Source organism: Tiliqua scincoides, chromosome 4, assembly GCF_035046505.1.
Source record: "Tiliqua scincoides isolate rTilSci1 chromosome 4, rTilSci1.hap2, whole genome shotgun sequence".
Lineage (NCBI taxonomy): Eukaryota > Metazoa > Chordata > Lepidosauria > Squamata > Scincidae > Tiliqua > Tiliqua scincoides.
The window spans coordinates 16,183,085-16,204,874 of NC_089824.1; the positions used below are offsets into that span (position 1 = coordinate 16,183,085).

The window sequence follows — 21,790 nt, forward strand, 5'->3', positions numbered from 1 at the left end:
CAACAGACCAATGGCAGCTCTGTATAAGGATGGTTACCTAAGCAGAGAGAGTCCATGTGTACTGTCACAAACCTTTGTCAGGAAGTGGCTAGCAGGGGGAGGGAAGAACCATTGCTGCAATGACAAGAGCATACTGGAGGTGTCCTGATTGGTCTTTTAACTGACAGACTGGGAGCCACATGACTGCATGGAAGGCCAGGACGAAACCTTGTGTGCGTAGAAGAAGAGTTTAGCCTTGTGAGGACAACTCAGGGACTGACCCTGAAGACAAGACCTCTGCAGCAGTCAAACAGTCAACTCAGTTGCCCAATGCGCTGATCATTCAGAGATTCTGGGACACGCATTCTTGTTTTGCACATGTAAAAGAACATGTGGAAGGCAGAGATCCTAGGAAAGAAGGAAGCAGAACACACAAGATGAAAGCCCACCCTTGACTGGATGAATAGAATTAGGAACGAGTGTGTTTTGGTGCAACAAACACATTCTCTAGTAACAACATGAGGGTGAAACTGTTGAAATCAATGTACTATCATCTAAGGAAATTTTCAATTTTGCAATTCCGACATCTGTTTAGATTGAGAGCTTTTTAAAAACAACATTGTTTTGCTTTTTTCATGCATCTGCTTTTGATCATGGGCATTAAATTTAACATCAACCAAATTTTGATCAATTTATTGTTGCTCAGAACACACATTTGGAAGGACAAAACATATAATGAAACATTGTTTTTTTATATAAAAACAAACATATAGCCAGGTTTTAGCTTTCTGCTATACAGTGCTGGAGAAGAGGGTTTAAAAAAAAATCTTTATTCAAGTTTGGATGTATTCAAAGAAAAGCCAATATACAAATCAGGAAAACAAGTCAGGTATCCCAACCCCACTGTGGTATTTCTGTGGTAGCATATGTTGTCCACGCATGCTGCAATGGTTGCATGAATGGCAGAGCAAATATTCAGTTTGACAACCGGGACGAGTCCATGCTCTCACACAGGGCTCCCATAAGTCTCCAATCCAGGGGACCGATCAGATCCACACCCACTTAGCTTCAGTAGTTTTACATCAGATGCTCCCAGACCACTCAATATACTCCACACCTCTGCCCTTTATCTTTAAAAACTCCCCAAATCCCTAATTTTCTATCTTGCTGGCAAAAGGGTTATAACACAAATGCTTCAGCAGGATTCATTGCCAATAATCTCCACCACGATCAACCCATTCTCCTTACAGCTACAAAAATCCCTTATGGAACCCCTTTTGTGTGAAGTCTGGGGGCCAGCTATTTCTTACTGCTCAAATCACTTTTCAGCTCTTTTCCAAACAATATAAACCTTGTCTCTTAAATTTCACTGAAACCCTAAGCTTGGACTTGCATCTTGTCCAGCAATCTCCCACTTCTGGCCTGGATCTAACCAAGCTCCAATTGCTTGTCTGGGCTTTCATTTCTGAACTGAAGAGCCAAATATAGGCATAAATCTTTGTCACACCGATATGTCTGATTTGAGGGGGGTCTTGCAACATGGCACAAGCACAAGAAGGCGTCACAAAAATCAAGTCAGACACACCATGTCATATTTCGAACACGTGAGCTTTCAAAAACCTGCCTGTAGAACTGCAAAATTGACTAGTGATCACTTGATTTTAAAAACTTGTACCAATAAGGTGAAATATTGCAAACATTTATATTTAGGGACCATTCAGAAATCTGCATAACATTTAATCACAATATACATTTTTACGCTCAAAACACAAATGCAGTCAAAGAGCTTTTCAATACAAATGAATGTAGCAAAAAGAAATTGGTCAAAATAAAAAGCTATTGGCTTACATAGTATGAAGCTTGTGTGTGTGCAAGCAGAAATTTACACCATGAAACCAGGAAGATGCATTTAAATTTTAACACATTGGCACAGGTAATTTTTGTTTTCTAAACCATTCTTGCAAAACTTGGAATAGGACTCAGGTGGCTAGGAAGAATGTTAAGAATATTTCACTTTAATGTTGGGCACACAGAGGTGTGGCGAAGGTTTGTCCATCTTCTAAAGCCACACTTCAAAAATACTTGGGCTGTTCATCCATCCTATGAACTTATCATGTGGGCTACAGAACTAGCCAGTTTGTAAGAGCTGCTACAGAACATAACAGTTTCTCTTAAAATAAACACAGGGAAATAGTTTTAGAAACAACTTCAAAAACATTGGCTGAATCTACAGATATTCAGAAACATCCATGGATACTCTTTTTCCCCCTGGAATTTTAATTGTCCAATTAAAATCATATTGATAAAAATCTGCATTTTGATAGTTGAGATTCAGGAGCTAGTTGCTATGATTAAATAATTATTTCAGTTCTAAAAGATAGCTTCCCAGCTTCTTAATTGCTTTCACAAAAATCTGCTATGCAGATTCACTTCAATTCTTTGCCTCAGAAACATCCTATAGTCACATTACATTTCTGCCTCCCTCTCCTCAGGTTATAATTAAAACACCTCATTCATCAAAAGCTTTGAAGATTAGAGATAAAAAAAAGTGCTGTTTTAAAAACCATAGCTAGATAAATGTCTTGTACACAACCCCTTCCCTAAATGACTTTTTTTTTAAAAAGGAAGGCAATCTATCTCATAGATCCCATTTAGGCTAGCGTAAGTACTGTGTGACCCGACCTGCACATAAATCTGTGGAAGTGCAGTTCAGCAGCATTGCTGCTGAGCAACCACCATTCAATCACAAGGGGCCACTGAAATTAAAAAGAGCTTGCCCAACTTGTGCTTGGTGGATTGCAGACATAGTTTACCATCAACAGAAGCGCTGTAGTTTAGTTTTATAGCTGCCACTCTGCATTTCCATGTGTGCAGGAAATGAAATATTTCCATAGACATGTTGATTTCTCCTCCAAGCAGCTGGTTAGCACCAAAATATGCAAATATCTGCTAATGATCATCCTATTCATCACTCAGCTTTATTATAATACTATCTGTAATAGGGGATGCTGCTCCTACTAAGTCAATACACCTAGGCAACTGAAAACCAGAGAAACAGGCAACAAATCCCCCCTCCAGTGAAAACATAATTATGACATGGACATATTTGCACATCAACATTTTAGAAAAATATAAATTTATTCCAAACATCCTTTTGGAACTCCTGGATACTTGATGAACATGTGGTATTCCATTTGATCATCTGCACAGTTGCACAAACCAGATGGGTGCCTTCTTCCCTGTCTGTCTCTTCTAGTGCTATAGTTTCCATCTTCTTAAAGCAAGGCTTGTGCTGCACCCATAACATATAGTTGTTACAAAGGCAAAAATCTGTAGGGAAGAAAAGAAAATGCACGAGGTGAATTTTGTGTTGCATTCTGGCTGTTAATGCTGGTTTCAAAAACGTTTTCCTGGGCTATCATTCCCACAACACCATTAAGGGCTGTACTGGTGGCAGACAGTTCTATAAGGCAGTACCAACTGGCTTGGTTTTCTTTTGGAGGAAAGAGTGTGCACTGAAGACCGGAGGCATTTTGGTACTAGCTTGATTTGCCAAGATACACACAGCACAAGTGAAAGCAAAGAGCAGGCACTTCTGCAAGGTGATAGATCTGTTATTGAACATCACAACCCCAGAGAGGCCTGGTACAATGTACTCTCTATATAACTTCAGCCAGCGCTCACTCTCTCTCTCTCATAAAATGAAAATTAGTTTCTCTCTCCTGCCACTCCTACTTAACTAGGGATGGTGTCACTTTAAGCATGCTCTGATTAATATTCCATTCAAGCCACTCAAGAGTATCATGGGATTATCTCCCTACAATTAGATTCTACATTACAAGATGTTAACTGACCTTTCCAGCCTATTAACCTGCAACCTACCTATCAGAAGGAGTCTGAAAACAAGAAGCTATAAGGGCCACTTATAAAGACAGTCACTATCTGTCAGCCTTGCTTACAAGAGAGAGTTGCTGGGAGAATAAAAGGGGAAGGAAGGGTCATGTGCACCACCCTGAGCTCCCTGAAGAAAATAAAATACTATATACATAATGGTGGGAGAAAAATTGCTTAGCTTCAGTTTCGCATAATGATATACAACTCCTCTGTCAATTCATACATTTAGGTATGCCCTATCCCAGGAGTGGACAAAAACAGCAATATATAAATGGGTGGAACTGTATATGATGTTCAGTGTTGGTGTACTGCCAATACTGCAGTCGTGTCTTGACTACTCTTCCCCCCTCACACTTAGTTCTGTTGGCAGAAGCCAGTGATGACTTGGAAATGACACAGGTAAGGTAGGGGGAAGAGATGGCCCTCTACACAATGCTGTCATTTTTGGTGGCAATCCTGCATTGAACATCACATGTATATAAACAATGAGATTCTTATTTTTAACTTTGCAAGTGCATCACGTGGGGAGCGCTCAGCACCAGGCATACAAAAGTAGTTGCAAGTATCGTGTATGGGAGAAGAGGAACTGTGCGATTGGCTAGAGCAGGGGTGTCAAACATAAGGCCCAGGGTCAGGATGCTGGCCCACGGAAGCTTTTTATGCGGCCCTCAGGCTTTCAGCTGCTGAGTAGTGCTGAGGTGTTACTGCTGAAAGGGCAGCCCACGTGAAAACTGGGCTCTCCCGTATCTTGAAATATGATCAAGATTCGTATAGCTTCTCTTTTGTTATTTGCAGCTAATGAGTTCCTAAGTGAGAAAAAAGTGTTTATTTTTGGTTATGACCTGTTTAATGACATCACATTTTGCCTAATTATATCACTTCCGGCCCTCAGCAGGCCTCATGACTGCTATGTGGCCCTCCGTATGAAATGCGTTTGACACCCTTAGGCTAGAGGGCAGATTCATGAGTCCCAGTTTTCCTGTCAAGGTTTGCGCTGCTGCTTGTCCATAGTTCACTAGACAAGAGGTAAAGCCAGTATGATGCACTGCAATGAACACCAGTCCTACTTTGAGTGACCTACCCACTTCTCTGGGTCACATAACTAACAGCCCAATCTTAACGGGCAGCCCAATCCTGAGCTGCCTGGGGCACCCCCCACTCGGCGTCACCACGAGGACTGCCACTGAATCCAGCGCCTCCCTCACTACTGCAGGAGGCACCTTGGGAGTAGGGGACGTTCGTCCCCTTCCCCCAGGTAAGGGAGCCAACCCCGCAATGGGGATACTCTCTTTAGCGGCGTATAAGGCACGCAGCCTTCACGAGCGCTTAGGATCCTGCGGAGCGGAGCTCCACGGATCCTCCTCCTGCCCGCCCCAGGCATGCCTCTGGAACGGCCCCCCTCCCCACATCACGCCGGCCTCCCCGCCCCCCTGGAACGCCCCCGTCCCCGCCCCATTCCCCGTTCCGCAGCCTGGCGGTTGCAGGCACCACAGAGCTGCGGAACACGGACACCCAGCAGGCAGTGGCTCAGCACCGGCTGGAGCTGAGCCACCTCTGGCAGGAGCCCGGCGGTGAGCCCCGCAAACGTACCTTATGGCACATTTGTGACTGTGGTCCGCGCCGCAGAGGCGCAGCACAGACCACAGGATTGGGCTCTAAGCCCTTCAAGCCTTGAGGTTATTCATTAGAGCTCCCTCATGAGAAATTGATCAAGTTTTTTGCAAACAAACAATTTTTTAAAAAAAGTCTCATAAAGCTAGGTGGGTCCTGATAAAGTGTCATTTTAAAAAGTGGGTCCTGGGGCTAAAATGCTTGAGAACCGCCAAGTATCAAAACCAGGAAGACAGCTCAAGAAGAATAAGGCCAGAGAAGAAGTTCTTTGCTCATACCAGTGACTGGAAGCACAAGTAAGCACAAGGGCTATGAGGGTCTTTTTTCTTTAATATGGAACATAATACTTACAGTGGCTGCTACACTTAAGTTGTATTCATGAGAGTTCAGAAGTGGCTCAGGAAGGGTAGTGTTTGTGATCACATTGAAGTTGGTCCGAAGCATGTGAGCATGCAAGGATGTTGTTGCAGCTTGCAGCAGAAAGGTTCCAAAATAAAAGACAAATACAGCTGCGTGGTAAAGGAAATCCTGAAAAGCAAGTTTGAGAGGCTGAGCCAATATATTCTGAAGAAAAAACACGAGCCTGGAGTAAAAGAAATTAGCTTCCACCCGCTCAGGTTTTGTTTAACCAGGAGTAAAGCAGACTAGAAACAGCACACAGACTAGACACAGACTAGAAATGACACACAAACAGCAACAACAAAAGCTATTACGGAGTTAGATGAACTTACGAATTGGTGTCAAGCATTTGTTGCCAAGCGACTACTGCCATGATGGCTATTGATACAGACGGTCTAGAAAGGAGCTCAGGGCAACAAGCATGAGGTTTTGTTCACGACAAACCTGTGGGGTAGGGCTGGCTGAGAGATAGTGACATGCCCCAGGTCAGGCCTCATGAGCTTTGTTGTTAAGCAGGAATGATTTAAAACACAAATATCCTGCTTTTGGGGATCAAATCTTCATAAAGGGCTTACAATTTAAAAACAATAAAATACATGTCACAATAATGAAACACATTATGTAGCAGCAATAAAATGAGACGTCAAAGGGAAAAAGGTATAAGTAAAATCAGTCAACTTAAACCCTCTTAACCCAAATGGGGCTTGACAGTCAAAATCAGTCAGGGAGTCAAGACCAGGTATCCCTGGTTCAAGGTGCTATTCACCAGGCTACAAGAGAGCAAATGTATTTTCTCTTTCTGACTATGACTCCCTTACAAGGTTCCCACTCAGAAGCACTTCCTGCTTAGTTTTGCTGCAAGCCTGACTTTCAAACAAATTTTCCTAGTGAGCACGTGAAGCCATCCTTCACCAACAGGTTTGTCTGTGGCAGGAAAACCATGCCCACTGGAGACACTTAAAACCAGTTCTGTCACATTCTTGCATGACAAAGGCTACAATCCTATGCACACCTACCTGAGAGTAAATCCCACTGAATGCAGTGGGGTTTACTTCTGAATAGACATGCATAGGATCGGGCTGTAAGAACCAGAACTAAGGGTGGAACTATGCAAGCAAGAGGTCTGGCTTGATTTTCAACCACTTCACCAGGTTCTATAATAAGTGGTCAGTAATGTCAGAGACAGTTTCGAGGGTTATAAACCTGCCTCCTGTATCGGATGATGCACCTTCATCTTGTCCCAACAGAGACAAAAGGTGGATTTAGTCCTCTGGCAGCCTGACTAGAGCAAGGACTAAAGAAGTTGGGAGTAAATGGCAACCATTCATTTATTTGGAAGAAACTGTATACTGGGGACTAAGGGATACCACAGAAGACCTGTATCTGCCCCACATCTGCCCAATAACATCTCCAGAGATGGTCCTCTCCAGGGAGGATGGTGCAATGGTTCGGAAGCTGGACCTGGAAGATCCAGGTTCAAAACCCTGCTCAAACATGAAGCTTCCTGGATGACCTTGGACCAGTCACTATCTCTCAGCCTCACCTACCTTATCATCCACCTCATTGTTTTGAGGGCAAAAGGAGGGGAAGAACTATGTACACCACCTTGTGCTCCTTGGAGCAGGGGTATAAAAATGTGGGGGGAAAAAATCTCAGAATAGGGGATGGGATACTATAATAACACTCAATGTTTTTCTGCTCCCAGAAGAAGCAGCCAATGAACCAGAGAGGATGCTGGGAAACTGTGATTACTGTGATGACATGACATATTATTCTAAGAGACATTCATCAGGGACAATGTGACAGATAGGAGTTGGCAACAGCCACATGTCCACCTTGGACCATCAAGAATGCACCCTTAGTTTCTCCCATGTATGTGAATGAGTGAATTTCACTCCTATGAAAAGGAAAATGCTGTAGTGCAATGCAGTGTGCCTTCACACAGAGATCATACTGCAGCCTCCAGAATCTTGGCAGCATACCCGCCTCTGCTCTCTCTCTCTCTCTCTCTCTCTCTCTCTCTCTCTCTCTCTCTCTACACACACACACACACACACACACACACACACAATACCCATCATAATAAAGGGAATTTGCTAGTATTTTTTTTAAATAATGAGAAGAAAAATAAATAAGGTGCTTTACAGCAGTAACTACAAATAAGAGACTACCCCTGCCTAGAGGATTATAGCAGATCCTTCTAAAAAAAGCCTGCACAGACTATATTGTGCTATATAAACAGAATGTAGTGAACATGGATCAAGGGCTCCTCTTCATGTTCCAATGTCTACTATACAACTCCTGTACCCAACTTTCTGGCACGCTGACTGATGAAAGGGGCACACACATCCAAGTGAGTAGTGTAGTGTGTGCAGAACATAGTATTTTCAGGAGGTAGATGACCTCATTTCCTCTGGGCAGTTGCCCTACCCTGGAACTTCCTCTGCCTGGCAACAGTTACAATGAAGTTCTCTGTCACCCATAAAAATGAAAGCCAAGACTCTTGTAACCAACAAAAACACAACAAACCCCAAAACCATTTCCCGGAAGGAGGCATGAGTTTTAAACAGGACATTAGGATGCCAAGTCATTACCACTTTGTAACTCATTTCTAACTCATTTATATCCAGGCAAACCCAGTAAAATGTCAGAGTAGATCTCTGAAATTAGGGCAGAGTTCTGCAAAGCTATTTGTAAAGGAAAGGATTGGAGAATGCAAGTTAAATGAAACAGAACAATTAAAAGAACTGCAAATTGGTATGCTAAAGTCTTCCATCAAGCCGGATAAAATTAGGTAGATAGCACAGCAGCTTAAAAATCCATCAATCCCAAAAAGAATTCATCCTCAGTTCTGTTCATCTACAATATGGAGATAACAACATTGCCCTAACTTGCCACTGTAAAGGATTATGCAGATAACGTCTACAGTCCCTTGCAACTGCTGAATAAATGGCAGGCTATGAATATTTATTAACTCATTTTCCATATCAGGGAGTCTGTAATTACCAGCCCTGAAAACACTGGGAGAATAAATTTGTTTCTAAGATTTTTATTAAAGCTACATTTTCAGCAGATAGCAACTATGATTCTGAATGTGATGTTCATCTTACATATGAACAAGAACATGGCAAGCCTGAGCAATGGCTGCATTTTCTTTCACAGACTTTTGGCTAGATCCTATTCTCCTGTCGTTAGATAAGAACATAAGAACAGCCCCACTGGATCAGGCCATAGGCCCATCTAGTCCAGCTTCCTGTATCTCACAGCGGCCCACCAAACGCCCCAGGGAGCACACCAGATAACAAGAGACCTGCATCCTGGTGTGCTCCCTTGCATCTGGCATTCTGACATAGCCCATTTCTAAAAGATGCTATGCAGCTGTGCTGCTGTAGTGCATGCTGCAAGGAATTATAGGTGGAGAGGTCATTGGGCTGTCAATGGATCTCCTTGGCCTACATCAGCTCTTTTGCTGGTGTAAGTCTGAGGAAAGTCGGAGGGTGGGGTGGGTGGGTGGGTGGGTCTGGGCTGGGATTGTAGTGTGCACTGCTGCCCCCTGAGACCCTCCCCCTCCCACCCCCAGCTGGTACCTGCTCTGGTGGGTGCCTGGGATCTGCTGGCAGGTGCACGGAGATAGCTGTGTGCCTTTCATGCTGCCATACTTCTGAGGGAGGAGCACAAGATCCATGGTCATTGGCTCTGCACTGAATTGGGATACCCATTAACAGTCAGAAATGAAGACTGGGGATGCCTGGCGACGTTATTAACTACTGGAATGCACTGGCACAGGATGTAGTGATGACCACTAGTTTGGAGGCTTTTAACAGGTTTGGACAAATTCATGGAGGGTGTTCTGTTCAATGGTTATTAGCCATTGATGCTAACAGGGACCTCTGCAGACAAGATGCAGTAGGACCTCCAATATCAAGTGCTGGGGACAAATAGCAATAGAAGCCCGTCACTATCTTGTGCATGCCCAGAATTCTCTAACTGGTCACTGGTGACGTGTTCTTACAAAAAGTCTAAAGCAGAAAGCAACATTTGAAGTCAGAAATCATGTTCCTATTCTCCTGTTAGTGGCAGATAAAATGTGGAATCCAAGGGGCTAAATTTCTACTAACTCCAAATGATAGAATCTCTCTGTTAAAAGACTTGTCTTCATAGGTAACTCAGGTTATGAAATGGATGCAAGGCAAAACCTCAGTTAGGTATGGTTCTCTCATGTGGGGCATATAATGGCAAAGCAAGTCTGGGCTTGCTCTAATCACTGCACAGTGATGAAAGGAAGGTCAACAAAGGCAGGCTGGGTGGTTTGGATAAGCAATATGCAAGATCTACCGTTTAACAGGCTATATCCCTAATTCTCTGTTTTCATGAATCGAACCTGGGGCATTTTATGGTTTCTTGTTTGCTGTGTGAGTAAACAATCTGTTACCTGTCCATTAAATCAGCCTCTGCCCCTGAAGACTGGAGGTAGCTAACTCCACTGTGAACTGCTGTGCCTTCCTAACTGGGCCAAGATGCACTTATTCAGCAAGGGGATAGCAACTAGATGGGTTTAGGGCCTTATTCAGCCATGCCTTTTTTCAAACAAGCAAAGGGTAATTGAATCTCACCTCAGGCCATCTATGATTTTCTAGATCAAAAATGTTCTTATAATGCTTCTTCATAAAAACAAACGCCACAACTTCGAAGGAACATTCAGACACACACAAGACTTCTCGTGCAACAAGTCTGCATTTTTAAATTTGGTTTAGAGAAGGTTACTCTCAGTTTTCCAATCAGAAGACAACTCAACACACTTTTCAGTGAATTTAAAATAACCACCATCATAAATGGATCAAACCTTTAAAACAGCAGAAAACCAACCACATCAGAAGACCTAGCAGAAAAACATGCTTAAAAACAATTAATAGAAACAGAGGCAGGGAGTTCTGCTTGGGAGCCACCAAAGAGAAGGTCCTTTCACACATGATTACCAGACAAATTCAGAAAATAAAGGAGCTTGCGAAAGGCGCTCCCTGGCTTTGAATGGACAGATGCATATGGGGGAGGTATCTTGATACTTGGTTCTGGCCATGGTCCTAAGCCATTCAGGGCTTTATAGGTAATTATAGGGATTTGAAAGGCAATGACCAGACATGTGAGGACAAACATGTAGGTTCAGGTCAGAGTTGAAACCACTGGGAAAAAACCCCTGAAATTACCCCAGCCTCCTATAAACAATTGTTATTACAGATTTGGGTTCAAGTACACGCAAGTTCAAGTTCTCAAGTGTCCCTATACTACAGTCTTTAAAATTAGCCCAACCTTCCATCAGTAGTAGATTGTATAGTCTCTCTTACCTATACACCTTTCAATCTTTTTCTCATTATTTCAAGAGGACTCTTGGAAAATTGTGCAAACGTTGCTGAGGGTCCAATTAAACTGCTAAGTTAACAAGAGCCAGAAAAAAATTGCATCATGAACGAAATCAAGCCACAGGCCACCAGCTGTCTGCCTCTGGTGAGGACTTACTGCTGCCCAACTCCAGCATAAGAGCCTATCCCAAACAGGCTTACTCAAAATTTAATTAATTAACAGTATTTATATCACAGCCTATAAGACCTCCTGATCACTCACTAAGCAGCTAAGGGCCAATCATGCTCCTCATTCATTAACTGTGGCATCAAGGAAGAACTTGCAACAGAGAATGAGTCATCACAGGTCAATCACAGTTACGTAACACACACTGTCAACTGAAACACAACACTTTCTCTGTTGAGAGAGAGGCACATGTTATAATTGAACACACCTGTGAATCAGTCCTGAAAGATGTTCAACTTATCCTTTTAATAAAAATAGAGATAAGTATCTTACATCTAGCTGCTTGTTCTGATTGCTTGCAACTGTTCTTCCCCCCTTTTTCTTTTATTGGATAGGCCAGGATGGAGAAGGGGTGGCGTTATGTGGGCCATCTCTGTTGCTACTGGATAGTTTACAGCAGTGGTTCCCAAACGGATCACATTCATGGTGACCTGTGGCCGTGATGCCCGGCCCTCCTGCATGCCACCTTCTTGAATTGTGCGTAATCTTGCGAGATCTGGTACAATTCTCACAAGATCTCATGTGATTCAAGATGGTGGTGCTTGGGGGAACTGGTAAGAAGAGATTGCTGGGGACATCCTGCTGCCCTCCTGTGAATTCACAGGAAGCCCTTGGGAGCCATGGCACACAGTTTGGGAATCACTGGTTTTTTAAAATAGTATTATTATACTATTACTAGTACTATAGTATTATTAAAACCAATTAAAAATCTCAACAAGAAAACAAAATACTGCAAGCCAGGGTGATGTAGCAGGTAAAGAACTGGATTAGGACTGAAGAGACTGGTTCAATTCCAGCTCAGCCATGAAATGTTATGAGGCACTGAGACACTTAAAGATCAGAAGTAAGCTGTTGACAGTCAACACACCACCTTTCAAAATGCTTACCAGACGGTTCCAGTCAATAGCAATCCTTTCCCTGTAACTGAAGAGAAACACGGAGAGGAAGGAGAGGGAAGTGAAGCAGGCTGTCACAGACACAAACATCACCCAGCCCTGCAGCAATGGCAAAGGGACTCCAGTAGCAGCTACTAAAATCCAGACAATTGCTCCTAGCAGCTGTAAAAGAACACAAAAGGAAAACAGAGTAAGTTTAAGAACAAAGTCTTAAATCTGCATTTTAAGGCTGTGATCCTATCCACACTTTCCTGAGAGTTAGTCTCATTGACTGCAGTGGGGCTTACTTCTGAGTAGACATGCATAAGATTGGGCTGTATATACAGATAGATTACTCCTTATCCTGGACATCTGACATCTGGGCATTTTTGTCCAAACTTGTTTTCTGTAGTGTAAATACTAGAAGGTCTTGTGCTCCCTCCCATGTACAGTGCAGGTACAGGCTGTAAGTTCTAGTCTCTACTCTGTAGCATGTACCTGGCCAGACATGGTTGAAAAATGCCAAAGAGGCCAGCAGACATCCATATGGGTAGCAGTGCAAAGAGCAAGAGAAAGCATTTCTCATTACACGCGTGTGTCACTTAATGACCTTCCACCTAACAAGGACCGCATATATGACTGGTGATCAAATCACAACAAAGAGGCACTTAATGAGGAAATCTGTCTCAAGTAGCCTGAGCACTGAGTGTCTGGCAGGGAGTGTCTGTTTACACAACAAAACCACTAGATGGGGCTGAATGTTCTTATAATGACCTAATCACATAACAACATTATCGTTTATCATTAAGTGACATCATATCTCATCATCAAGTGATGTTAAGTGACGCGCATCTGTATATTTATTCAATTATTCTGAAATCCAGACAAATCCAATATCCTGACACCTTCCCACCCCAAGCAGTCCAGATAAGGAATACTCAACTGTATTTGATCTAGGGATGGCAACTAGTAAAAAAAAAAAATCACACATCATTTCATCTCCATTCCAGGAAAAGCTTCCCTTGCTCATCTTCTTCACATCAGACTGCTATAGAAGGCTTAGGAGCAGGGTATGTAAAAAGAGATGGGGATCCTATATTAGAGGGACGGGACAAAAGAACACCTGCCTTAGCAATGGGCTTATACTTCTTTAAAGTGGCCTGACTTCCTGCTTGAGGCATGCTGTCCACAAACACAAGCCATGATGCACACAGGCTCAATTGTTTAAACAAAAAACACAGACAAGTGCATTGCTAAATACATGGCAAGACATGTTCATATCATAGATTTTTAGACTGTGAATGCTTTGGGGAATGATTTATTTAGCTATGTAAACCGTTTTGTGAAGAAGACCCCGGGAAATTACAGACCTGTCAGTCCGACTTCAGTACCAGGGAAGATATTAGAACAAATTATAAAACACACAGTCTGCACACATCTAGACAACAACTCAGTGATCAATAGAACCCAGCATGAATTTGTCAGAAATAAATCTTGCCAGACAAATCTCATTTCCGTTTTTTATCTAAGCTTACTGGACAGTGGGAATGCTGTGGATGTAATTCATCTCAGTTTCAATAAAGCATTTGATAAGGTTCCACACGACATCTCAAATCAGCAAATCGGCAAAACAATGGCTACATGATACAATCGATAGGCAGATTCACAACTAGTTTCAGGGCTGTAACACAAAGGCTCTGTGGCAACCTGGAAGATGGTTTTGATTGGGTTGCCCCAGAGCTCTGTTTTGGGTCAGGTTCTCTTTAACATCTTCATCAGTGATCTGGATGAAGGGCTACTAGCGGGTCTCATCAAATGTGCAGATGACACCAAGCTGGGAGGTGTAGCAAACAGTCGTTCTCAAACTGGTGGGTCACAACCCACAAGCCTGAGAACCCCTGCTCTTTTCCTTTTAAGGAGCAGGGGCAGGGGGAGAGCTGCAATGCAATCCCCAAGATTGTGCCACTATGGGGAAAGGGAGGGCCTTTTTTTACATTACTTTTTGCTGCTGGGGTCTGGGGGGGGGTTTGCAGGAAGCCCCATGGAGCCCTCTGCAAGGCTCCCTGCAGCTTCTAGAAATTAAGGGATTGTGACCCCACTTCCAGTTTCGTGATTGCAACCAGAAAGTGGGCTGCAATCTTTTTTTTACATTCTACAAGCTGTAGGGAGCCCTGCAGAGGGCTTTGCGGGGCTCCCCAAACCTTTCCCAGACCCAGGAGCAAGTAAATAACATAAAAAAATAGCCCCTTTCCCCCATAGCTGCATTATCCTGGGGATTGTGTCACTGCTTTCCACCCCCCACCTCCACCCCGCAAAGACTTACCCTGGTTTTCAAACTCCCTGAGAGTTTGAGAATCAGTGCAATAGAAAATAGTAGAAGCCTTCAGGAAGACCTAAACAAAATGGAATACTGGGCTAAAATGAATAAGATGAAGTTCAACAGGGACAAATGCAAGGTTCTGCACTTAGGCAAAAGTAACCAAAGACGCAGGTATAAAATGGGAGCTACCTGGCTTGGCAGCACAACATGTGAGAAGGATCTCGGAATTGCAGTGGATCACAAAATGAATATGAGTCAGCACTGTAATGAGGCTGCAAAGGCGAACACAATTTTTGCCTGCATTGGAAGAACCACAGCTGCCACGTTGCAAGAAATTGTGGTTCCGCTTTAATCTGCATTGGTCAGACCTCACCTGGAGTATTGTGTCCAATTTTGGGAACCTCTAAGAAAGATGCAGCCAAATTATAGCGGGTTCAGAGGAGAGCGGCAAGGATGAGCAAAAGGCGGGAGAACGGGCCCTACGGAAAGGAACATGGTATGTTTAGCCTGGAGAAGGCTGAGAGGAGATATGATAGTGCTCTTCAAATACCTGTAGGGCTGTCAAATGAAAGAAGGGACAAATTTGTTCTCAACTGCCTCTGAGAGTCAAACTAAAGCCAATGGGTACAAATGGGCAAGAGAAGAGATTCTGATTGGACATCAGGAAAAAATTCCTGACGGTAACAGCAGTGGACGCTGAGGAAATGGTGGATTCTTCCTCACTGGAGATCTTCGAGCAGAGGCTCAACAAGAATCTGCTGAGATTTCCTGCTACAGGCAGGGGGTTGGACTAGATGACCTTTTAGGAACCTGCCCTCAACTCTACGATTCTATGGACTACTTTGTGTTGAAAAGTGTAATACAAATATTCTTAATAATAATTACAACCATGTCACATGACCAGCTCCTGCATTACTGCTTAGATAATCCACTGACCCCATCCACCAACATGATCTTGCACACATTATATGCTCTCCAACTACCTGAGCTTTGAATTAGGTCAAAAGCTCAGCTTTGGAATATTTAAGGTTCTATCAACCAGATAAGAAGGAAGTTGATTTTTGATCTCTTGGAGAAGTATTGCTCTGCTTAGCAGCTACGAGTCCATCCTAGCAAGTTGTAGGCCTTTACAGCATATCTACTGCATGTTTACTCAGGTCCCACTGCATTCAGTGGTGTTTACACCTAACTACCTCTAATTTGTACAGGACTGCAGGCTTAATCTTCAAGCAGGTGATCTGGCTTGCACAATACACAGAGAGAACCAAACAGACACTGTTCAATGTTACAATCCTGCCCCGCCCCTTTTCTCTAAGCAGGTACAATTCCATAATGCAAAAGGCATGAAGTTTCACGATCAATGTTTGGATTGCTCTTAGTGTACAGGCTCTCTTTAGTTGCAACCCAGTCTGTTTTAATTGCTTTCGCAGCCAATTAGCTTGCAAGCTTGTTCAGGGAAGTCTAAATTATAAAAATGGAAATCAGTTATTTTTACTTTACATCAGTTACTTTATTTTTGCTTTACATCAGTTATTTTAATTAATATTTTTGATGGCTATGAAAAAAACAGGATTTAGCAGAAACTTTTGTTGTAAACAAAACTTCAGGTGGAAGATTAAAGTGGGAATCTGAAAAAACCGATACCATGTATGGGCCTTACTGCTGATAGCCCATGTATTCCTGGTACCTGAGACAGTGAGCCATATGCTTCCCCCCACCCAGTGATGTGCCTGTCTGCTCTTTCCAGTCCCTGGATGGGAACAGGGGGATGAAGCAGAAGGGAAGGAGAAGACATTCTAGCCCACTGCTCTCCTCTCCTCCACCCGCCCTCTTCCTTTTCCAATCCAGTGAGTAGAAGGAAGCAGTGGAGGGCACTGGATGGAGGGAGGTGGGTGCCCCCTACAACCCTAGGCAACTACCTCAGTTGGTCTCATTGATGGCCCTGCAGGGAAAACATAGGAAGCTGCCTTATACCGAGTAAATTTAGCTCAGTATCGCCAACACGGACTGGCAGGGGCTCTGCTGGGTTTCAGACAGGAATTTTTCCCTGTCCTACTCAGAGGTGCTGGAACTGAACCTTGGACCTCCGCATCAGTGAGTCACAGCACAGAGAATGCAGCAAGTTATCAGTTGCAGTCATGTACATCAGCTACTCAAAGATGGACAGAACTGTGGTGGTCTGCCTGTGTAGACCACGCAGATGATCCAGAAGGCACTGTAAACCTGAAATTCTGATTGGTCAACAGTTGACCTCTTCCAACCAGCTATTCAAAATTACCTCCAAGAACTGGTTTCTGACAACCGGTCATGGCCAACATTTTAAAAGGCAGTAGAATAAGTAGGAAATGGTGGTGGGGCCTGGAAGAAAATGTAAAAGATGTGAACTAGTGGTGGATGATCACTAAAAAAGTTACAGGAGAGAATGTTAAGGAAGCTATCCCATCATGAATAGCTAGAAACCGGCTGCGCAATAGTGCCTTTGGGGGGTAATTCAGAAAGAGTGGGGGGGGGGGGTGTCCTGAGGCCTTTGGGATGAGAACCTGAAAGAAGACTTCAGGAAGGAGCTTCTGATGTCCTCAGTCTGCCTGAAGATGGAGCGAGTCTGCTTTCCAGGATGCATATGGGATGAAGATAGGAAGAAGTACAGTAGTTAGCTACCTGAATTACTAAGGAATTGAACTAGACCCAGGGTTTGGTCATACTTGAGAGCTGGTATTAAAGTAACTTTATAAGCAATGGGCTATTTGGGTAAAAAAGCAATCTATTTAATAAAGCTTTTTTTGTTCTATTTAAAATAGGGTTGTGTGATTGCTCCCACATTAATATGTTACCAGGAGAAATGTTTTTACTGTATGGTAGCAGTGGGTGGTTAGGAAAGGAATCCATTGTGGGAAAGAAAGGGGGAAACTTTTGCAGGAGTCATTAAAGCAGGTAGAACTTTAGAATTCACTTTGGGTGTTTCAGCTGGAGAGGGGGGGAGGTAAACAGCCATTTCTGCCCAACATTTATGCAACATTTATGCAACAGAGACCAAATGTGTACACCTTTGGGCCAGGCAAAAATGGGTAAACAAAGAGGTTCTCTCTGATTTGGCCATTTAATGAATCCTATCTCATCCCAGTGATGGTTCAAATGAATCCACCCTTCAATGACATATTTCAATAACAGGAAAAACCTGTGATGGGGCTAAGGCACAGGTGGAGTTTCATAACTGGGTACACGGCAGGTGTGTACTTTCTTCCTGGCCACTATTTAATTATACTTTCTAAGTTAAGCTCATTCACATGCCACTGGGAAACTCTTATCCTCCTATTACCTTTTCGTCATTAGTGAAGCCAGGGCTAAGGAGTAAAAGGGAGCGTGGAAGCATGCTACAGCTGTTTTTTGAGTGCATGCAGGACAATGAAGTGTAAGTGAGAGCATGGGTGATGCTGCAACAGCAGAAGAGCAAGATAGGGAAAGTCATTCTAGAAGTTGGTGTGCTAAGAATGGAGCAGGATATGGAGATAAGGGAAACAGAGCGGTCAACTGCTTGTGGTAGGGATCCCCTGGCCTAAGAAGCTGCCTTGTTTTGAACCTTGGTGATTGCTTCATCGTGTCTAGCATGTTTAGCTCTGGCTAGCACTGGTTCCCCAGGTCTCCTAGCCTTGCTGTGCTAGACCTGGTTTACAAGTGCAGCACAATGAGATGATAGAGTGACCAGCATCGCTTTATGTAGTTATTCTTCCCACTGCACCTTGACCTCTATGGTCTTCACCTCTTATGGTGTCACTTCCAGCTTCTGGGAGACTCTTCCAGGTTCTGCGGCTGTTTCTAAGGCAACTGTCTGTAGTAACAGATTTGTTACTACAGACAGTTGCCCTAGAAACAGAGCCGCAGAACGTGGAAGAGATTGTCAGCTATTTTCAGACACTGTGCTCCAAACTCCCACGGCACATCTGTGGACCTTTCACAGGACACCAGTTGAAAATTGCTGCTTTAGATTGCTAGCGCATGATAGCACTTTTAAATATACTGAATACAAAAGAAAAACTCCTTGAAAGTACTACAAGGTCATAGTCAGAATCCTTCTCCCTGTTGCGCTATTCCTTTACTTGTGAAGAACTATAATCTGATGAAGTGACGTCATCAAGAGCACACTTGAAGCCTGAACTTAAAACAAACTTGGCTACCCTTAGCAGAAGCGGGCGTGAGCTAGTCAGGATGAGGTCCGTGTGTGTCAACAGCTTGATTCAACTCATGACGGATATGTGTTAAAATTTAGGGCTGGGGCTTATGGGGAAAAGTCATAGATCGGTAGCAGAACACATGCTTTGGAAACACAAGGCCCAAGCCCTGGAGTATCCAGTCAAAGGTTCAGAAAGTGTTCTGTCCAACTCACTGGCAGCGGCTCTCCTGAGAGTAGATGGCATTGGGCTGGATGGACCAGTAGTCTGACTCCCTATAAAGCAGTTTCCTAGGCTCATATTTATGCCGGGAGGAGCTGCAGAAACAGACAGGCAAGAGAAGAAGCTTTTGAACTCATGGGCTGGGAGTCAGCATGGGATTTGCAGGGCTGAGCAGCAGATAGGAAAGGGAACACTAGGCAAACTGTTTAGATTCATAACCTACCCTACCACTTTGCATATATAATCACCCTTTGGAAAAATAAACCAAACATGAACAGAAACCATACAGTTAAAATATGCAACTCAACAAGGAAATGAGAAGAGGGAGTGGGGGGGACGGGACGGGACGGGACGGACAACTAGCATTGAATTTAGTGGTAGGTCACTCAAGCAACTGTCTGGGGCAGACCAAATATTGCAATTATTGTCAGCATGTAAATGCTTCTATAAAGTTAGAATTCAGACTTACAGATCCAGGCATGCAAGCCTACCATCCCTTCTGACAGGATAGATCATACATGCAGACTGTGCACCAGAATTGTGAAGGGGGATACAAGTGCAATTAAAACACACACACAGTTGAACAAATATTCCAAGCTGAGCAAGTGGAAGGATGGTAGTTCGGCGGATGCTCCTCACCTGGAGTGTCTAGAACTATCCCTAGCAGAGAGGTAGTGGGTACAGGATCAGAAAAGAAAGCTTCTAAATCAGAGTTAATGGACTAGTTGGGCAGTTTCTTCTTTGGCTGATTAAAGGTCCAGGAAGATTTTGGCCTGGCCTGGACTAGCAGCCATGTGATCTTGTTGGCATCCTTCAGTCTCAAAAGACTATGGTATCGCGCTCTGAATAGTGTTCTGGAACAGAGTGTCCTCTCCAGTGCGCGAAGCCTGGGCAAAGTAGATATGGAGGATAGACTGTTACCCATGCAGCAAATCCCCCCTCTCCACGTCGCTGAAATGGTCCAATGGAAAGGCAGAAGCCAATACGGTTGGTTCCAGCGACGTCTCAGGAGTTGCCAGAACGTGACTGTGTTCAGCCATGAACTGCCTCAGGGACTCCGGCTCTGGATTTTGCCTCGAGGCTGACTCCTGAAGCCTTTTCCATAACTGGATGTAGCCACGAGGCAGTGGAGGTTTGGGATCAGAGTTTTCCTTCTCTCAGATGAGCTGCCTTCCCAGGCAAAGGAGTCCCATCTACCTGGTGGCTGTTTAGTCGCCTCTTAGGACAAGTACAGCCAAACTGAGGGCCTATTCTTATCCCCAGCCCTCAGGGGAAATGATATGATGGTATTATTCATACATACCAAGATTTTCACAATTTTGGTCACTAATGTCAAGCTCAGCTTGTTGCCCCCCTAAAGCTCGATGCCCGGTGCAACTGCTACCCCCTGCATCTCCTTAGCTACGCCACTGACTTGCACCCTCCAGCTGTGCCACTGGGCTGCCTGAACCACTCCCTCCCGCAGGCCTGCTGGGCTGCACGGAGGGCTGGTCCCCCCCACACTGGCCTGGGTGACCGTCCCTCCCCCTTTTCAGCAGCAGCACCTGGGCGCCAGGAGGAGACCGTCCTGCCCACAGCTCGCGCACAGGATGTGCTCGAGCCATGTGATACGTAGAACATAAGAAAAGCCCTACTGGATCAGGCCAAAGGCCCATCTAGTCCAACTTCCTGTATCTCACAGTGGCCCACCAAATACCCCAGGGAGCACACAAGACAACAGACACGACCTGCATCCTGGTGCCCTCCCCTGCATCTGGTAATCAGAGGCAGCCTACCTCTACCTTGCACATACCTATCATGACTTGTAACATCCCCCTATTCATTCTATATATCACCACATCCTGTGGCAAGGAGTTCCACAGACTAATTACACACTGGGTAAAGAAATATTTCCTTCTGTATGTCCTACCTCTCCCAACACTCAATTTTAGTGGATGTCCCCTGGTTCTGTGTTATGGTGTGAGGGAAAAGAGCATCTCTCTATCCACCCCCTGCATAATTTGGCATGCCTCAAAATCCAACAGGTGCAGCATCCCCCCCCCCCCAAGAAGGGATACAGTGATGGGAGGCGATCACCACCTGTTGACTTTCTACCCACTGTAGACTCAGGAGGCTTGCAGGAGGAAAGCAAAAAAGGGGCAATAGTAGGAATAGGAGAAGGGGTGGGTGGAATAAATACAGTTTAACCCCTTCCTGCCCAACCCACGGTGCTCACATTTGAACCCTGTTGCGTATATGCAACGTTGGGCAGAAATGGCTCAAGTAGCAAGCAACCTCCAACGCTACGCCTCTTAACTCATCGGAGGAATTGATGCCCACTGGTTAGAGCAGCCCACATGTTGCTCTCCCCCCTCCAGCTGCTCCCATCACTTACTATCTCGAGGCAGATGAAGGCCCCCGAGTAGGTGCGCAGGATCTCCACGCCGGAGGGAAGGGTGATGCGAGGCGGGGGGTAGTAGGCGGTGGCGTTGGGGGGTGGGGGCATGGCGCCCCCTCGGCCCGAGATCATGGTGCCCGCTCGCTTCTCTCGCAGGAGATCCGCGCAGGAGTAGGGGGAGGAGTAGAGTACTAGCAGCAGCGAGGTCGCCCAGCCCTGACGTGGCCTCGGCCAGGTAGGGAAGGAAGAAGGAGGGACCTGGAGGGGAAGAGCCGCAGGTGGCGGCCGGGCAGGGAGCGTGTGCTGGGGAGACGCCGCCCCGCTTGCCCGCCTGCCGCCCGCCCCTTCCCGCAGGGCACCTACC

The 21,790-nt window shown here is 44.6% G+C and overlaps 1 protein-coding gene across 1 annotated transcript; it reads right to left on the reverse strand.

Annotated features, from left to right (window-relative positions):
- Window positions 1-3,237: 3,237 nt before the first annotated feature.
- MAL2 (mal, T cell differentiation protein 2) lies at window positions 3,238-21,558 on the reverse strand. Its single transcript, XM_066623310.1, has 4 exons — window positions 21,424-21,558; window positions 12,354-12,524; window positions 5,836-6,012; window positions 3,238-3,309 (listed from the first exon to the last, which is right to left on the reverse strand). Exons 1-4 carry the CDS (start codon window positions 21,556-21,558, stop codon window positions 3,238-3,240), a joined length of 555 nt encoding a protein of 184 aa, XP_066479407.1.
- Between the last annotated feature and the right edge of the window lie 232 nt (window positions 21,559-21,790).